Raw genomic sequence first — 18621 nt, 5'->3', positions numbered from 1 at the left:
CCAGACTTCAGGCACTGGTCAAGATTGTGTTTTCCTGTCATTGAATGTGTTAACATAAAATTATAGAGAACCATCCAGCAGTGGGAGAATTTCTAATAAAAACGTGATTGGATCCCAGAGTTAAGATTGCACCTGACATGCAAAGATGGAACCATAACAGAGAAGCATCTGGTTGACAAGCATTTTGCGAACCGATTCTGGCTTCATAAAAGAACCAATTCTGGTTGACAAGCATTTTGTGAGGAGCTCAATCGCCAGGAACGAGCAGCCGTCGACGACGAGCTCCTTCAGCCGCGAGCCCGGCGTGCTGACCACCAGCCGCTTCGTCTTCCCCGCGCAGCCGCACGACACGAGGCGCAGCGTCTCCAGCGGCGAGCGCGCGATGAAGAGTCTCTGGTACGTGGCCGCCGGCGTGGACGCCGGCATGTCGCGCAGGACGAGCTCGGTGGTAGCGGCGCGGGAGCACGTCGCAGACCCTGAGCTCGAGCGCCGGGACCTCGCGCGGGAGGCGCGCCCACCGCCTGGTGAGCACGGCGGTGGAGAGCGCGGTGCGGGTGTCGAGGCGAAGCAGGTCGTCGGCCAGTGGGCTCAGGCGGTCCGCGCTGCCGCCGTCGTCCGAGATAGGGCGCGCGCACCGACGCGGCCTCTTGATCCTGGCCATGGCTACTGGCTGGTTTGCTCGATCTGGTAGCCAGAACAGATGGCAGCTAGCCTTATTAGGCGGGTTGACTGGTGCAAACGGAATCAGACTCCGATCAGGCATCGATCTGTTTACTCTTCACTGTCAGAGATGCCACTAGCTAGCCTTGGTTAGTTTAAGTCTGGCAGGTGTTCTTGGGTACAACTCCGGCGAGCTTAGTGGCGTAACAATGCCCTCTGTGCATCAATGCAGTCCTTGGCTGCGGCGGTGCGTTTGGCACGGCACTGGCCGTGTTCGCGGGCTGGTGCACGAGGGGAGCCATGGCCGTGCGACGACCGATGGCAGGGGTCAGTTAAGAGAACAAAGGATGGTGATTATAAAGCCTAATGGCGATCATGCATAAACAGAGGAAATCTATCAGCGAGGATCAAATTCAAATAGCCTGGACAAATTGGCACATACCATGAACAAAAACATACATATTTCAACTTCACCACGCCTGAATTTTTCCTGGTGAGCATTACAAAACAAGAGACAACCCTAACATTTGTAGTCCAAAAATCGCCTAGGAGAAGTTGAAGTCTACCAAGCTCACTCCAACCTTACATTACCATCCCTCCGTCAATGGTAAGCACCTGCGTGTAACATGGGTTAGTTGAAATGCTACGAAATAGAACTCTGAAAGTTTGAGGGCAAATGTAGTCACAGTGTCATGCACCTGTCCGGTGATGTAGCTAGCCGCAGGATTAAGGGCCAAAAACTCGACTAAACCCGCAACTTCCTCAGGTTGGCCGTATCTCCCTGGAAGTTGTATGACAACATGTATAGTTAGTGGTGACAGCTGCCGTTTGAATGCAGAGGAAAAACAAGAACCAAGCAATATGAAATATCTCAATATGATGTGTTTTCATATTCTACTAGAACTATAATGGTTCTATAAAATCCAGCCCGTGCCACTCTGCATCAATGAGCAACTGTAAAAGAATATACTTGGGTTTTATAAAAGTAAATACGGCTTTTAGTATACTGTTTTCCTTTCTAGCCTCTACAAATTGGTACTCTGCTCTTGCAGTCTATCTAAATATCAAAGGCCGTTTTAACTCTAGCTGTCCCACGCTGTTATCTATAATAATAAATACCAGAATGATCTTCCTCTTATAAACATTATATGGTGCATCACTAATGAATACCAGCTAGTAACTTTCGTTTGGAGCATCACTAAAGAACCATAAAACAAAGCAAGTTAACAATGCTACTTGTCCAATGGTGCAGCTTAAGATGCTAATACAAAGGTGTTGTACGCAGGAACAGCTAAGCTGCATACAGCTTACCTAATGGAATGGTTGACAAAATTTTCTTCTCAAGCTCTTCCCCAAGCTCAGCAGTCATATCAGATGCAATGAACCCTGGTGCAATAGCATTCACCTGCATGTATATTCAGAACAGTTTCAGAATGCTTAGCCTAACCTCACAGGTGAGTTAATAGTGAAAGATAAAGATCATACATTGATATTTCTGCTTGCATATTCCCTGGCAACTGTTTTTGTGAAGCCAATAACCCCAGCTTTGGCTGCACTATAATTAGCTTGGCCAACATTACCAGTAAGCCCAACGACAGATGCTATGTTGATAATTCTCCCCTGCATTTTGCAATAAAAATACACACATTACTAACCATGAAAAAATAGCAAACAAGGCAACTTTTGACAGCAACTTCTTGAAAGTCAGAGACTCGAAGAGTACAAGACAAATACAAATATAAGTAGTGGTAACAAACTATCAGTCCATGACCTTCTGTGTGTATTTGCCTACCTTCTGAGGCACAACACAATAATAATGTATTATCAATGTGGGGTATGGATTAATATTAGTTCTTTTGCTTCACACCACCTCAAAGAGAACAAAACATATACAAGTAATATAACAAACTATCAGCTCATGACCTTCCATGTGTATTTGCCTAACTACTGAGGCACAACACAACAATAATGAATTATGAATGTGGGTTATGCTTTAATATTTCTTTTGCTTCACACCACTTTCAGTTATATAATATTTTACGAACACAAAGTAAGAAAATCATGCAAGGAGGCACTCATTTTGTTGTGCTTCTCCAAGTAAATTAAGTGTAATATGAAGAGCAGAGAAATATAACCTTTTTTTTCTTCATCATTACTTTAGTAGCAGCCTGCAAAGAATATGCTGCTGTAAGATGCATCTAACAATTCAAGTAATTTCAAAATAAAGAAATATTATAAACTCACCTGTGTGCACAGGAAGACACCTGTAAGATTCAGATCAATTACATCTTGCCACTGAGATTTCTTCATCCTCATCAATAATGTGTCTCGTGTAATCCCTAATAAAAAAATGTTTTATTTGACACAAATCAACTGAATAGGTAGCAGAAAAAAGTGCAATGTGCCACGGGAACATACCTGCATTGTTTACCAGCACATCTATTGTTCCCCATTTATCCATAGCCTAATTGATTTAAGAACTAATCATAACCATGTCCAAACAAAGATTGATGTAAAAGTGAAAAGGAACATTTTCTTTCTGTAAACAAACTACACTTACTGCTTTCATCATAGATTCTACATCAGCTTCTTTTGAAACATCTCCTCCAAAGGTGATAGCCTCACCACCAGACGCTTCAATCTGCAATAATAGCACTCTTCAAGTAGGAAAGGGGACAAAGAAAGTAAAATGAAAAGTATAGCCTAATGTTGGTCTCTGCATATTTGTAGGCAGAAAACTGCGCAGAATTGATAGTGGTGAATTTTAATCAACCACATTCAAGAATCACCATTCTATTTCTGTATAGTTCTTGCACTGTTGTTACTATCTACTGATCTCTATATTTGCCATTACAATGGTTGAAACCATGAAACATGATTCAAGGTGATTGTTTAACTGTTTTGCAATTGCAGTGTCTCTAAAATGGCAGTGAAAATTAGGAATAATGACACTGTCGCCAGTTGCGCGAGGACGGGGCTGCCGGGTGGTGGACCTGGTGCCGGCGGGGGGCGCGACTCGCGCCGTCGCGTGAGGACCGGGCCGGCGGGTCGTCGACCTGGTACCGGCGGGGGGCACGACACGCGCGAGGGCGGGGCCGGCAGGCGGACTGCGGTCTGCAGAGCGGTGGCGGTGGGGACTGCGGAGCGGTGGCGCCGGCCTGGGCGTGAGGCGGGCCTGCGCCATGCGGGGACGGGGGACTAGGGAGCCGGAACGGATAAGATTGCGGCGCGGGGAGGTCTGGGTGACTGGTATAGAGAAACCCTAGAGAATCGCTTATATATTTGTGCTAGAGGCCCACATGTCAGCGGGTTTGCGGGTATACGGCTTCGGGTAAAGTATTTTAAAACCCGCAAATTTGTTACCCGCGGGTACAATCTCAAACCCATATTATACCCATGGGTACTAAACGCTATCCGTATCCTCGCCCTAACGGGTTTTTACCCGCGGGCGCGCGGGTAATTTGTACCCGTTGCCATCTATAGTCACTTCTCCAGATAGAAGAATAAAACATGATAATAGTTCTATGTACTCCTTTGTAAGGCCAAACATGAAAAAAGAATTCAGAATGAGATAAATAACTTTGCAACACTGAGAATCAAGGAGAGGAATAGCAATAATAATGTTCTGCAAGGAATAAATCTGATCACTTCTAGTGAAGTCCAAATCAATTAATCAGTAACTATTGAAGATTCTATGTGTTAGCCGAGCCCTCTAATATAAACTGACAGATAAACAAATAATAGACAACAAAGTAATTTGTGAATCCACATGCTCACCTCTTTGGAGACATCTTCAGCTTCTTTTGATGAGCGGGCATAGTTCACCAGAACCTAAAAGTCAAGCCAGATCAAGACCCTAAGGTTAGTGCTAACTTGCTATTCCACGGGAAAGAAGACATTTACATCTGCAAGAGGTGAGTACAATCATACAGATACAGCCACATGTTTATTTTTCTAGCAATGCCAACTGTCATTAGATTAAAGGAATGTAAATGCTAGAACTTTTCATTTATAGAACAGAAGTAAAATATAAAATAAACAGCATGCAGCCGCAGATGTATTGTGTACTAGTACTTACATTAACAAAAAAGTAAAAAATAAAATAAACAGCATGCAGCCGCTATGTATTGTGTGCAAGTACTTGCATTAACACGAGTCCCACTGACTGTTGAATAAGTTGTTGACCCTCTCTGCATTTACAAAACATCTTCCCAATCTAGAATGACTCTTTTAAACAGCCAAGCAGCTAACCTTGCACCCCGCTTTTCCAAGGGCCAAAGCAGTGGCTTTTCCAATCCCTCTGGAGGCACCTGTAATGATAACAACTGGTGCTTCCAGCTTGGTAGCATCTTTTGCAACTGCTTGTTCAACAGCTGCAACATGGGTTCGCACACCTGCAGGTAGAAGTTTGCTTAGTACTGAATGCAAATAAGTTGTTTCCATTAGAGACGTTTTAAAAGATACTACATTCCTTCTGAGTATTTCTGAAAGAAATGCATCAGCCATTAAGAAACTTTATGAACTTAAGTTTATAGAAGTTAAACACAAATCCATTGCATAGAAAAATGCTTTGATTTTTGAACTAAGGTAATACTACAACTCATCTCAAGATACTATGTTACTGTTTGGTGTGACTGTATCTAGTTTACTTCAAATGTTCATCATTACCATGATGATTGGTAAGTAGCATTTGCAGACTCGACATAATATGCCATTACAGTGTAGTGAAATATATCAAACTGTGCTCTGTGCTCATTCAGCCATTACTATCTTTCACATATTGCCAACGCTTCGTCCAATTAAGGACCATGTATGTAAAACTGTTTCCAGTTTTGGGTAGTTTCCTTTCACGACTGAACTGGTAGCGACATGCTAAAAACAAATTTAAATATTAAGCTTGCTACAATGAAAACTGCTAATGGCACATTTCCCTACGTGCAGTTTTTGAATTTAGATGAATATCTTACTGTCTAGCTTGGTTCGACCTTACTACCAATAAACTGATAGTAGAGTGGGATAAATTAGAAATCATAAAAAAATAAGGAAATAAATGTGAAATTCAAAATTAACAAAGTTTGACTCCCAGTACAAAACATCCTCGAATTTCCTATCGAAAAATTTATTGTAAGCTATCAAACCTCTGCAGCCTCAAGTTCTAGAGTTCTCCATTTATCACATTGCTTCTGCCAAGTGGCATAAGATACAGCATTCATTGATTTGTTAGATAAGCATCCACCTATCAGCCCCAAAATATTGAACTACTTCCAACCACAACTAACACTATTAATGACACCTACAGTAGAGACAGATGCTTATAGTGATAACTAGACATCTCCATTTTCCTAGTCACCACTACAAATATGTCTGTAACAAACTTTGCTGTTGTCACCATCAAGCAAGGCCACCTATCCCAATCCCTGCATGTGTCTGCCTCAATCCCAGGTGGTGATGAGATAATGGCAATTCACTCACGTCAGGTGGTGATGAGACAACGGCAACTCACAGCAGGTGTGACGGGTCAGGAAAATGGTGTAGATTAACCCGGGCATTGCAGTAAGGAGAGACTCGATGCCACAGAAGAGCTCGGTCAGTCTTGGTAAGAGCTGAGGATGCAATGGAGGGAAACAAGTTGCCGAGGCACTATATTAGCCAAGGGCTTAGTTGAATGCCCACGGGAACTCAAGGCATGACAGCAGGCTCAGCCCAATTATATCCCAATTCCCAATGCGTAACAATTAAAGGATCCTTTTATTGTTGGGAGTCAAACTTGTAATGCACAGGAGTCAAACTGTTTGGTAGGGCTTCAACTGGAGCCGCAGGAGAAGCCGGAGCTGGAGCCCAGCCAAACTAACCCTAAATCACAAAATTGCTCCAACGATGGTCTAATATGTGACAAAATCAAATAATACATGTCCTCCCAAACACCCTATCATGCAACATCTTGTTACGAATTTATGACTTAACACTATTTTTTAAGACTATCGAATAAGGCATCATAATAGGTACAGAACATTTTCCAACTGAACACAACATAGTCGAACAGAGCCTGAGAGATATCAAAACAATTGCTAACTCAAGCCATGGAAGCAGCCAACCAAAAGGATCCTAAAAAAGGGTTCGTCGATCGACACACTGAGCAAAAACCTCAATCAGCGAACGTGGATCCTAGGCAGCACAGGCCGCCAAGCAAGCATTCCGCCACACGAATCTTCGAAACGCGTGACCACGCTAACCGACGAGCTAGATCTCAGAACTCTAGCCCAGCAGGAGGACGCTGAACCTTTACCACCTCACTAACACGCAGAGATCAGACTAGGGAAAGGGGCCCTCACCGGAGAGTCCGCGGCCGGACCGCAGCGCGGGCGAGGAGCGGGCGGCGCCTCCGCCGAACGTGACGAACCCCCGGCGGGAGGTGGCCGCAGCAGCCCCGGCGACCGGGGCGGCCGGGGAGGAGACTGCTGCTGCAGCGGCTGCGGTGACCATGAGGGAGCGGCGGGAAGCCAGAGGGAGCAGCGTGCTTTGGGAATGGGGGCGGAGTATTTGAAGCCGCGACGGAGCACGGGAGAGGGGGGGGGCTTTGGAAGCTCAGCGGGGACGATGCGCCGGGCGGAGCGCACGAGGCGAGCGAGGAAGAGGACGGAAGCGGAAGCGGAAGCCGTACCAGTGTCGCTCTGCACTTGATTGTTCGGTCTGGTGGGCCGAGCAGGCCCAGCGTTCCTGGATCGGAGGGGGAATGGACGAGGAGCGGTAGGCCGCGGCGACAACGCTTCCTCGTGCTCGCACCCAAGGCCGGTGGCGGCGGCGTGAAGATTCGGCTCCTGTAGGGCGGCGGAGGACGCTGGGGGCGTGGGAAGGCATGACGCTGGTCCAAAGGGCAGAGCCCAGGACCAAGTGGCGGCGAGCCGGCGTTGGTGGTTGGGTTCTCGACTGGGGCTACCTGTTCCTCTTTGCAATTAGACTAGCGAATCAGTTTGAGTTGGACAATGCGTACCCAAATTAACGTTTGATGGTTTGATTGTATATACGTAAGTAGAAGAGAAGACTTACTCAACTTTTCAGGAAAGGAAAACATGCAAATATGTTAGTAGATTTGCGAAAGAAGATAGAGAAGGTGGAACTTCGGAGATCAACTATACTACTCACGTCCATTTCACTCATTTGGTAGGATACTGTTTCTACTATTCATGCCAAGTCAGATACATATTGGATCAGTTGGGTGTTATCCACACCTGTTAAACTACCTCATGAATATTGTGCCTTGGCACCCAAATCATACCTGACCGCTGATGGTGCTGATACTATGCTTCATCGCTGTTTAAGTGTTGGCAGATGGTACCCTTGATAGCACTTCTAGAGGTCAGGTCATTGTGCGTCTCGAAAGAAAAGGGGGGATCACGATTCTTCTGGCACATGCTCACAGAGGCAATAGTAGCAAGAGGGCACATGCTTACAGCTTCTTGTTGGTGGTTAGGAATATCTGGGAAACAAGAGAAAGCTCAAACTGTTTGTTTTCGATGTATTTGTGCCCAATTATTGGTTAAAATTGACATGATCCACGGAAGTTATGCTACTGTATATTTTAATATATGTGTTCTTAACAATGGCAAAAACATGTAGCTTTCTCTAACCAACCGGAGGAAATAATCGTATTAGTCAACGTTTGGTCTCACATGTATTCCGTGTTCTATGTATACCCCTCTTCATCTACAACTATAATGATTGGGTTGTTTCCTAGCCTTTTGTAATTTCTGACATCCTAGTTTCATCTCTTTAATTGCCTCTATTTAATTTTCCTTGCTATCAAATACAAAATTACAAAGTACATATGGTCATAAGAAAAAAATACAAAAAAACTACACAGTAATACTATAGTAGAGTGAGCACTACTGAACATTAAAGAAAACTTGTAAAATTCACATATTAGGAGCTTCTGCTGGTCTGGACACGTGCCGTGCATAGGATGAGGCTTGGGATTCAAATGGGAAGAACACTGGTTCTTATGCTACATTGATGTTTGCTTTCTTTCTTTCTTTTTTTTTTCAAACTGTGTGGCAATCCTTAATACTAGTGGTCACTTTGTTTAAGTGGTCACTTTGTTTGGGTTTTTATGGGTACAGCCATACCCTCAGGCCTTGGTACACCTATGTAGGGCGGTAAAACTGTTATCTTTCTACTAAATTGGTAAGTATACACGGGCATACCATATCGACTACTTATTCTCTTAACCGCTTAATTGTTCAACTATAGGCGTGGTTGCTTCTAAAATTCGATTGTTAGTTTGTTTTTGAAAATTAAAACTGAATATTCATATGTATTCAATTATGTTTTGTTTTGCACGGCATGTGTGCAGAACTGAGATACAGAGAAACAAACAGATAGATAAACGAATAAAAGACACATAAGAGCACACGTCTCTCCAAACATACACATAGATAAACGAATAAAAGACACATAAGAGCACACGTCTCTCCAAACATACACGTGCATGATAATATGGTATAGGCATGACTTGCCATGCTTTATAGCACATGTTTTTATGGCCGAACACGCGTTCGGAGGTCATTTTCAAGTCTTCGGTCCATCCCCTATGTTTTCGACCCCAGTGGCCGGTGTCGCTGTTTTCGAGCTCTCGTGACCTATAACACACGTCTTCATGGCCGAACACATGTTCAGAGGCAATTTTCACTTGTTCGTTCCAGCCCCTACATTTTCGCCCGGTTTTTATCCTTCCTACTCCATCGGGAGCTGGTGGAGGTGTCTGTCAATTTTTAATTTTCGTACGATATCTGACCTCAACCATGATCTATAGCACATGTTTTGTTGTCTTTCCTACCACATCCGGAGCTGATGGACGTGTCCGCGGTTTTTTAATTTCAAGAGGATAACTGGCATTAACCATGACCTATAGCACATATTTTTCGTCCGTCCTAGTCCCTTAGGAGCTTCTTGAGTTGAGTGTGAAATTTTAATTTTCATATGATATCTGGCCTCAAGCATGACCTATAGCACATGGTTTTTGTTCTTCCTAGTCCATCCGGGTAGGTGGAGGTGTCCGTGGATTTTTAATTTTCATAGGATATCTATCCTCAACCATGACCTATAGCACATATTTTTCATCCTTTCTACTGCATCCGGAGTTGATGGACGTGTCCTTCTTGGATATCATTCCTCGACCATGACCTATAGCACATGGTTTTCATCCGTCCTACTCCATTCGGGGCTAGTGGAGGTCTCTGTGGATTTTTAATTTTCATAGGATATTTATCCTCAACTATGACCTATAGCACATGTTTTTCGTCTTTCCTACTGCATTCGGAGCTGATGGACATGTCCATGGTTTTTAATTCCAAGTGGATATCGGGTATCGACCATGACCTATAGCACATGTTTTCCGTCCGTCCTAATCCCTCTGGAGCTTCTGGAGTTGAGCATGGAATTTTAATTATAATACGATATGTAGCCTCAACCATTACCTATATCACATGGTTTTCGTCCTTCCTACTCCATCCGGGGCTGGTCGAGGTGTTCGTGGATTTTTAATTTTCCTACGATATCTGGCCTCAACTATGACCTATTGCACATATTTTTCATCCTTCCTGCAGCATCCGAAACTGATGGATGTGTACGTAGTTTTTTAATTTGAAGAGGATAACGGACCTCAACCATGACCGGCATAGCAAATAGTTGAAAACACCCATGAGAAACAATCTTTATCATAGGTTGGAAATGCATACATTTTCATCTCAAATTTACTATATTACATTAGCAATATTTTATTCTAAAATTCTCCGGGAACAAACACAAGTGACGTCCAGATTCACATGTGGGCTTCATCTTCAGGAATGGCCCTACCTCCATACTCTATTTTTTTCAGTTCCGTAGCAATGCACCAGCAAACCTATATAAAACAAGTAAAATGTAACGAATGAGAATATATATGAGTAGACACCAGTACCAATAGGATTAAGAAACATCCACACGAGATTCAAATTTAAGATATTTTTAAGACCAAAGCATCATGTCAAATGACACACCAGTTCGCAGCACATGTTGAGGCTGTAGCAGTCCCAGCACACAGTTCATGAAAATTCCTAGAAAATCTCTTGAAATCCGCTTCCGACTACTTAGGCCTGGTGCTATCGAGGCTTCCAGTGACCAATTGGTCCAGGAATTTTCCTTTATTATCAATTAAGCACATTGTTTCTGAGCTGTAAAACTATATCAATTTATCAATTACCTTTATTAGGCTCTCCCTCGGCATCATAGATATAATAATATATCCCAATCCTAAATTATATATCAAACTACATGAACTATACCTGGATAACATCAAGATTATTTTCTAGTAGTTTTGCACTTAGATTCGTTAAGACAACAAAATCACCACCGGCTACCTCAAAGTTTTCTAGTCTAGTGGAAAGAAACTAGTGCAGTTGACCAAACAAAATCCATAATCCCCATTTGATGCAAAATAAATGGTAATCAACCACATGTAAAGAAACAACAATGACAATAAAAGAAACTAAAAACAGCTAGCACGATGATTACCAGGTACCAAATCAGCCCGGGTCGGGGACGGCGGCTTGGCACCTGCGCTCAGCTCTCGGTCCTCCGTCTCCGGGTAGCAGCGTTGTTGGACCTCCTCGTTGGTGAGGTCGCCGAGTTGGTTGAGGCTGTACACGTCTTGCCGAGCGGCGGCGTTGAGCCGGACGACGACGCGGCGGTTGCTCATGAACAACCTGTACCGGCACTTCTCCTCACCGACGTCTCTGTAGGTCTTGCCGTACTTGGCCTTCCACCCCACGAACATCCAGCGGGTCTCCTGCTCGTACGATTCCTCCCCCGTTCGGACCCCGTGCCCGCGGAGGTAGCTGCGGTTGAACTCCTCAACGGTGGTGGCGCTGAAACCGTTGAGGCCAGATGAAGCCCCGACGGACCAGGCGACGCGGCGGCGACTCTCCTTGAACACCGCGTACCGGCAGTCCTCTTCGCCGGCGTATGTATAGGTCTTCCTGTTCTTGGCCTTCCACTCCACGAACATCCGGCGGCTCTCCTGCTCGTACAGGTCTGCGGCCGGCAGCGACACCAGCAGCATCGGCAGTGACACCACTGTCACACTTGAGTTCTGTTGTGTGTATTGCTATTTTATTGCAGATCGCTTCCAAGCGGCTATCCGTGCATCGTGTCCATCCCCACGCCCACAAACCACAAGCTGGTGGCTGGTGCTCGACGCATGCATTAGATCAGAGGAAAGGAAAAACATGCGATCCTAACAGTTAAACAATCCTCAGGCTAAAGGTTTAACTAACAGTGCTGTCAGTATCAGATCTCCTTGTCATTTGTATTCCCTTCGCCGCTGGTTCCATTTCTCTGTATATCCAGCTCCTTCTCCGCCGCTTGGTACCCAAGGAAGCTTGCTTAGATATATACATTGCTGTGAAGGGGTACAGCTACTTTTGCTTGCTCTGAATCGTAATCAGTATTCATCCAACGATTCATGCCAGTCCTGCCTGTTTAAAGTTGGTACCGATTCATGTGAAGTGTTGATGCTGAACTTTGAGCTAAAAATTGGACCCGGAATTCTCTAATCACATACGAATATTTAACAGCTAACGGCACTCATAGATATCTCATGTTTGCTATGAAAATTTAAAATTCAGATGTTATTTGGCCTCCAGCATAACCTAGCGGTTATGTTTGTTTGCCCCAATCTACTATCACCATATTTGGTGGCCATTCCCTCAACCATGACCTGTAAATGTTTCTTTCCCAGCAAATAGCTTATGGACAGCATCACAATTCACAAAGACATCAGCCCATACAGCAACCTTCATGTTTGAGTCTAACTACACGCGACGAGGTTTTAAAAGAAAAAAAAAACACTACATGAGATGACTAATCACTTATGTACACAAGTTACAGCGTTATTCTGGACAGCTAGCAAGCAGATAGGCAATTACATGTTGCTTCACGCTTCCCTGTACTTAGTCAGATCGAAGGTGAGAGTTCTCGAGCAACTGCAAAACGAATCTCAAGAGTTAGGTAATGCCAGAAAGAGTTAAGTAATGCCCACAGAAAAGATTAATTATGTCCCGTTTACCTTCGTTCTGAGTCCCTATAAACGCCGACCAGTGCTTCAGCTTTGTCATAGAAACTATCCTTCAGCGATATGACTATACTCTGGAATCCACATTCTCCATTCCTACCTTGTTCATCAGCAACACGCTCACATGACTTTGATCTGATAAACCCAGCAACCTTGGCAACATTTAAATTGTCCAGAGCAGCATCTACTTCATCCAATATGAAGAAGGGTGATGGCCTGAAACTGAAAATTGCCACAAAACTTTATGACACCTGATGTGCAGCCAGAGGTAACCACATACAGCACAGCATCCAGAGTAGATTTTCTTTATATCTATATATAACAGTGCCGTGCTTTCCCACACCAAACATTAAGGAAAGGCCAGTAAATACTGATTCTCATATATTGCACTAATTTATTGGCCTTGGCACTCCAAGAGGTTCTCAAGAAGCACAGGACATGGGAAACAGTAAGTAAACATTTTCAATATTAGAAACAAACTGGAACCTGAAGAAAACAGGTGGATGCTTAACTTGAAGTGATCGGATTGTCTGCAGATGAATTTGTGACATTTTGCTGATAAAACTATTAGTAACGAGCAACCTGACATTTGCAGTCCCTAAGCCATGATGAAAGAAAATTACTAGAAATAGTTTACCTGTGAATAGCAAAAAGCAAAGCCAGTGCTGCGACAGTCTTCTCCCCACCGGATAACTGTTCCATATCTCTAAACCGTTTGGTAGGTGGCATTGCTGTGTACTTGATTCCATGTAGAAATGGTTCGTCTTCATTTTCTAGGTTCAAATATGCTGTTCCTCCAAGTGGATGCGTATGACTTTTTGTCAGCTGCTTATAGATTTTGTCTATGCCTTTAGATATGTGATCAAAGGCCTCCATGAACAGTTCATACCTAAGCACCAGTAGAAATAACAATGAGTAAGATACAAGCCTCCAAGAACCTGAATCCACAGTATCATATAGGGCAAAATTAAAAAAAAAAAAGCTGTTTGGGAACAGCTAACATTTCTGCCATAAAAAGTTAATAAATAATTTTTACTCCCCCTTATTATCATTTGATTTTCTTTGTTTTTTCATTTCCATGCCAGGTCCAAGTGTTTAAAACTGAAAAGAGCACACTTAAAACTGTCAGTTTTAAACACTACCGTCATTTCACCTTCATGAGACTGGCCATAATACCAATGTTTAAAAGCCAGTAGCCCAGTATCATGAAACTTTATGCAAATAGGAGTGCTGTTCTATGATATTGCTGCTTCGAAGTGTAGTTTTGTGAAGAGTTTTACTAAAACAGTGTAGTTTTGTGGTATTTACTCAAAGACCTAAATATACCTAACTCACAAAAAAGCCGACCAACCAAATTCTGAAGTTAGATTCAGCTGAAACCAATCATGCATTCATGTTCCACTAATTTAAAAAAGAAAGAGCGCAATGCAAGAATATTGGCAAAATCTCACATCAGTACAGATAACTTAGGAAATAGACAGAAGGAAATCACTTTAAGAACTACTTAGAGCTTTCTTCTAGCTATCAAATTCACCAAAACTGTTTCTTAACATAACCAGACAATAATCTCAAAAACAAAAAGAACTTCAGATAAATAAAAAAATAGCATGGGTCCTCCAAAGAACCAGACAATGGAGGAAATCTTGCTAATTCCTACAAAAGATAGAGCATCCTAGAAAATAACTTATGTTTCAATGTCAAGAACTTCATAAGGTCACTTTTGTGGTTTAGTGCTCCAGGACACTATTGTACCTCTTTTTTTTTACTTATATGAAATATAATACCACAGTAGGGGATTCCCCTACCGTATTTCCCTCAAAAGAAAACTACTTCGTATGGTGATCAGAAAAATGCTTGGGCAAATACCTCCTTTGCTTGATGGAGTTATATTTATCAGATATCTCTCGCTCTTCTTTCCTAGTTGCCTCAAACTTTTCTGTAATCTCCTTTTCCTTTCTTTGGAGTGCATCATATTGATCCAGTGCTTTTAGATTGGGAGCAGTGCGCTCGATTTCAGCTAAAAGCGCACCTGTTTTTTGTTTGAACACTGCCTCATGTTTGTCACGTTCAGACGGCCGCATATCCTGCAGATAGATTTCGCTGAGCTGGCTGTAATCAAGGACCGGTTCTTGGGAGGATGGCCCGGTATCCATTGGATCATTCACTGTAGGAAGCTTCAACTGCTCCAGTTCACACTTCTCATAAATATCCCGTTGGCGTGACATGAGTTGCAGGAGTTGCCCCTCCTACAAGTCCACGGATGGTTTCACGATAATATCAGCATTAAACAGATTTGTTAAACTTTTACACATAATAGCATTACCATCAATAGTTCAAGCAAACAAATGGAGTAAACAATGTTTTAGAGACTTCAGCCATGACTGCTAAAAGTGCATAAAAGAAATCTTGACGAAAGAGGACACAGCTGTTAGAAAAGCCTATCTTTGACTTCACTTGACTCTGCAAAAAGTGCATAAAAGAAATCTTGACGAAAGAGGGCAACTGCTAGAAAAGCCTACCTTTGACTTCACTTGGCGATCCAGCTTTGCCAATGTAGATGCAATACTACCATTCTGCTCCTTTAGTTCATCAATAACCTTCTCACATTCATCTGACTTGGATTTCCAGTCTGTGTAGGGTACAAACAGAAGTATGAGTGTAAAGGCCTGCATCTTAGTCCTAAAAGCAGAGCAGTATCACAATGAACACAATTGAAGTAGCAGTTGATGGACTCAAATATTTTGTGCTCATTCATCAGGAAAATATTCTTAGTTTCTTTGAGTTGCAACAACTATTGCATCAAAATAGTTAAGTTTAAAAGTTAAACCACGATGTGGCATATATGCAAGAAACATGGGTTACCTACTATAGCTACTTTTGATCACCAAGCACTATCAAGAAAATAGGAAAGATGCTTCAAGTGTGCACCTTCAGCCTCAGCTTTCAGTTCATCCATCTGAGTCAAAATTTCTTCAGCTTCAACCTTAGCACCAGACTCTCTCTCCTGTAAGCCCTTAAGCTCTTTCTCTAGAGACTCATATGTCTCCCTTAACTTCACAATTGGTGCTTGCATATCTCGCTTTTGTTCATATTCAAGCCTGCAGAACAAGATGTTGTTTATACTCAAAACTGTATGTGCAGTCAAAGCAAAATTTAGTTGACGGTAATTGTGTCACTTTCACATACTGATATTTCAATTTTGACATTTGGGTGTTTAGGGTCAGCTTCCTCTCCTGCAGTGCTTGAGCATCTTTTAGTTGCCTTTCTTCATACTCGCGGATATTCTTCACACCAACTGAAATGCTAAAATCTCTGTACACCTTGTCCACAATCTCATTGATTTTTTTCTCAAGCTTGGTTACTTCTGCTTCTTTCTCAGCAAGACGGATCTCGAGCTAAAGAAACAAAATGAGTGACAAATGCAAAAGTAACATTTCAGACCTGATGAAAACAACAGGTTTCATCTTCAAGAAAATATTACCTCCTCCTTTTCAGGCTCCAGACGATTAATCTCTTCCTCAATATTATTCCTCTCCGATGCCACTTTGAGTAGCTTCGCTGTGAGGTTACTCTGCACAAATGATTCGCTTTTAACAAAAGAGAAAGAGTCTAATAATTAATTAAGAAAAAGAAGCAAACCCCCATTACAACAGGGATGGGAGATGATAGTTAAAGAGCTTTCAGCTCATACAGGGTAATAGCATTTGCATAGAATCCTTATTTTAAGCTAGAAGTATTGGGTCGGAATATCAGTTAACAGGGAGACGGGCAGTACAATCAATTTGGTAAGTCATGTTTCCAAGGAAACTCAAGCTAAAAGCCTAAAACTACGAAAAGTATTTTTCTTTTGAAAGGGAACAATATCGAAGAGCCAAGTGACCACATTTGTCAAGACAAGAGTTGCATGAACAAAAAGAAAAGGAAAAATGAGAGAAAGTTAAATAAACAATGACCAGCCTGCCCCCTCTATGAAATAGCCTCCACAATAGGTTACTTTCTTTACGGTTATCCACTTAGATGACAGAAAAATAACATCAATCATTATTTGGTCTATTAGTCAAAACATCAACCTACATGTTCAACATTCAAGTACTGCAACTTTTTCTCAAGTCCAGTTATTTTCTCAGATATGGCAAGCTCCTTTCTCTGCAACTCCCTGGGAGACCCAAGCTCTGACATTTCAGATTCCAGCTGATTTTTCTTCTTCTTCAAAGCTGCAACACAAATTGCATGAAGAGCCAGTAAGACATTAGCAAATAGCACACATCAGTTTATATATATGTAATAAGATGATAGGGCAATACAGACATTCTATTCTGCTATCATCCCATTTGTTTGATCTTGCTTCCATTCCCCCACTTATTCCACCAGTCATAGTGCCAGATTTAGTCAGCAGAATCCCATCAACGGTAACAACTAAATGCAACACAAGATAGCACAAATAAGCATAAAAATAGCCAAACAGTGAAACAAGAAAAAAATGATGCTTCTTAATAAGCAGAAGATACCCTTACCTTTATACCTTTCACCACTCCAACTTAAGGTTTTGGCTTCGTCAAGTTTATCACAGACAAGTGTATTTCCAACAGCATACAGAACTGCTTTCTCCAAAGCTCGGTCAAACGTACAATGTTAAGACACAAAATATAGCATGACAAAAAAAAATAGTACAGTTTAAAGAGCAATTGACTTTTCTCCACGAACTATTATAGCAAAAATGGCAACGTGAGCAGGCAAGCATGCACGGCGAAATTAAAAAGCAGGCAAGCATGCACGGCGAAATTAAAAAGCAGGCAAGACTTAGTGAATGGCTGCAATCATGTCCTTTCACCCAAAAAAAAACGGATGTTTATCTAGGAGGCAAAAGACAGAGAGAGCATTTGATGGAAGTGACCAGGTGAGAAGTAAAATGTGGCAACAGCTTTCTATCTCTATCAGACTTATCATGCCAAGAGATTGATTCACAACAGTATGATAATACATTTCATGCAATAGTAGGGAATAATGTACATGCTTGAAGGATTGCACAGAAACACATATGTCTCTGGTGACAGATGCATCTACTTCTTTTTACGGAAACAGCAGAGGACCTTTATCTACAAAGAGGGGGTGGAGGTGGGGGGTAGGGAGTATAGATGGCCAAAAGATGGATAGCACATCTAATGGAAATGACCAAGTCAGGGGCTAAAAACAGTAGCACTTTTTTAATAATTGGGCTTATGCTTGCAATGCTGAGAGATTGATTCACAACAGCATTACTATTTTAGGCAGTGGTAGTGGTAGGGGAACAAGTTAATGTTTGAAGGGTTGCATGGAAACACAACTGTGTACCTACTGTCGGACATGCACCATTGAGCATGAGCATGTGTATATGAATTTCTTGATGATATTAAATATAATCTACTAAACAAAAGAAAAAATAAGATGCATAGCTTTAAGACTGCAGCATATAATCTATTGCACATAAATGTATGTACATATCAAAGTTAAACAAGATTTGACCAATCGAAAGAAATCATCTGCAGAATTAAATAAATAAAATAATTTGTGTGGGGCAAGAAGACAAAAGGATATTGAATGACATCAAAAACCAACTGCGCAGATCCACCAAGGGTTCGCAGCTTCTCAATTATTGGCTTCACGCGAACTGATTGCAAGGGAATAAATGTCTGAGGAGGAAGCCGCTGCTCCTTCAGGTACTGTGGCACAGAAAAGAAAAGGTTACTTTGCCTATTCCAATAGATAATGTGGAAACTAAAGAACCAGATCACATGAGTACCATTATAATTTAACCAACATAAGTTGCATAATGTGATCAAAGCTCCAAAAGCATGCCTTGTCGAAAGGACATAACC

The 18621-nt window shown here is 42.3% G+C and overlaps 3 protein-coding genes across 3 annotated transcripts in view; all 3 read right to left on the bottom strand.

The window, feature by feature from the left end:
* Positions 1–1011: 1011 nt before the first annotated feature.
* Positions 1012–7512, bottom strand: LOC101774116 (3-oxoacyl-[acyl-carrier-protein] reductase 4). The gene is made up of 11 exons (XM_004974227.4): positions 6993–7512; positions 4912–5054; positions 4438–4491; positions 3221–3301; positions 3079–3124; positions 2905–2999; positions 2796–2828; positions 2146–2280; positions 1972–2065; positions 1359–1441; positions 1012–1275 (listed from the first exon to the last, which is right to left on the bottom strand). The coding sequence occupies exons 1-11, from the start codon at positions 7141–7143 to the stop codon at positions 1243–1245; spliced, it is 948 nt and encodes a 315-aa protein (XP_004974284.1). The 5' UTR covers positions 7144–7512; the 3' UTR covers positions 1012–1242.
* A 2776-nt stretch (positions 7513–10288) lies between these two features.
* On the bottom strand, positions 10289–12183 carry LOC101762628. Its single transcript, XM_014805385.2, has 2 exons — positions 11209–12183; positions 10289–10558 (listed from the first exon to the last, which is right to left on the bottom strand). The coding sequence occupies exons 1-2, from the start codon at positions 11753–11755 to the stop codon at positions 10509–10511; spliced, it is 597 nt and encodes a 198-aa protein (XP_014660871.1). The 5' UTR covers positions 11756–12183; the 3' UTR covers positions 10289–10508.
* Positions 12184–12295: 112 nt separating this feature from the next.
* The window catches only part of LOC101773711 (structural maintenance of chromosomes protein 1), an 11415-nt gene continuing 5089 nt past the window's right edge, over positions 12296–18621 (bottom strand). The window contains exons 7-18 of the mRNA XM_004974226.4: positions 18341–18465; positions 17281–17390; positions 17075–17182; positions 16841–16980; positions 16248–16337; positions 15953–16161; positions 15695–15864; positions 15286–15395; positions 14633–15012; positions 13404–13655; positions 12761–12988; positions 12296–12677 (exon numbers count right to left, since the gene is read on the bottom strand). Coding sequence (XP_004974283.1) covers positions 12629–12677; positions 12761–12988; positions 13404–13655; positions 14633–15012; positions 15286–15395; positions 15695–15864; positions 15953–16161; positions 16248–16337; positions 16841–16980; positions 17075–17182; positions 17281–17390; positions 18341–18465 — 1971 coding nt within the window. The 3' untranslated portion in view covers positions 12296–12628. The remainder of the gene's footprint in view (positions 12678–12760; positions 12989–13403; positions 13656–14632; positions 15013–15285; positions 15396–15694; positions 15865–15952; positions 16162–16247; positions 16338–16840; positions 16981–17074; positions 17183–17280; positions 17391–18340; positions 18466–18621) is intronic.

This window comes from Setaria italica, chromosome VI, assembly GCF_000263155.2.
Source record: "Setaria italica strain Yugu1 chromosome VI, Setaria_italica_v2.0, whole genome shotgun sequence".
NCBI classification, from domain to species: Eukaryota; Viridiplantae; Streptophyta; class Magnoliopsida; order Poales; family Poaceae; genus Setaria; species Setaria italica.
The sequence above is the reverse complement of the archived record's forward strand: the minus strand, read 5'-3'. Positions and strand labels throughout refer to the sequence as shown.

Excerpts from the sequence above, each read along its gene's own strand:
- LOC101774116 (XM_004974227.4), bottom strand. The coding sequence starts at position 7,143 with ATGGTCACCGCAGCCGCTGCAGCAGCAGTCTCCTCCCCGGCCGCCCCG. Across the intron at positions 4,492-4,911 it reads TTGGAAAAGCGGGGTGCAAG|GTTCTGGTGAACTATGCCCG; the intron begins GTTAGCTGCTTG and ends CTTGACTTTTAG. Across the intron at positions 1,276-1,358 it reads CTAGCTACATCACCGGACAG|GTGCTTACCATTGACGGAGG; the intron begins GTGCATGACACT and ends TGTTACACGCAG.
- LOC101762628 (XM_014805385.2), bottom strand. The coding sequence starts at position 11,755 with ATGCTGCTGGTGTCGCTGCCGGCCGCAGACCTGTACGAGCAGGAGAGC. Across the intron at positions 10,559-11,208 it reads CCGGGCTGATTTGGTACCTG|GTTTGCTGGTGCATTGCTAC; the intron begins GTAATCATCGTG and ends TGTTTTATATAG.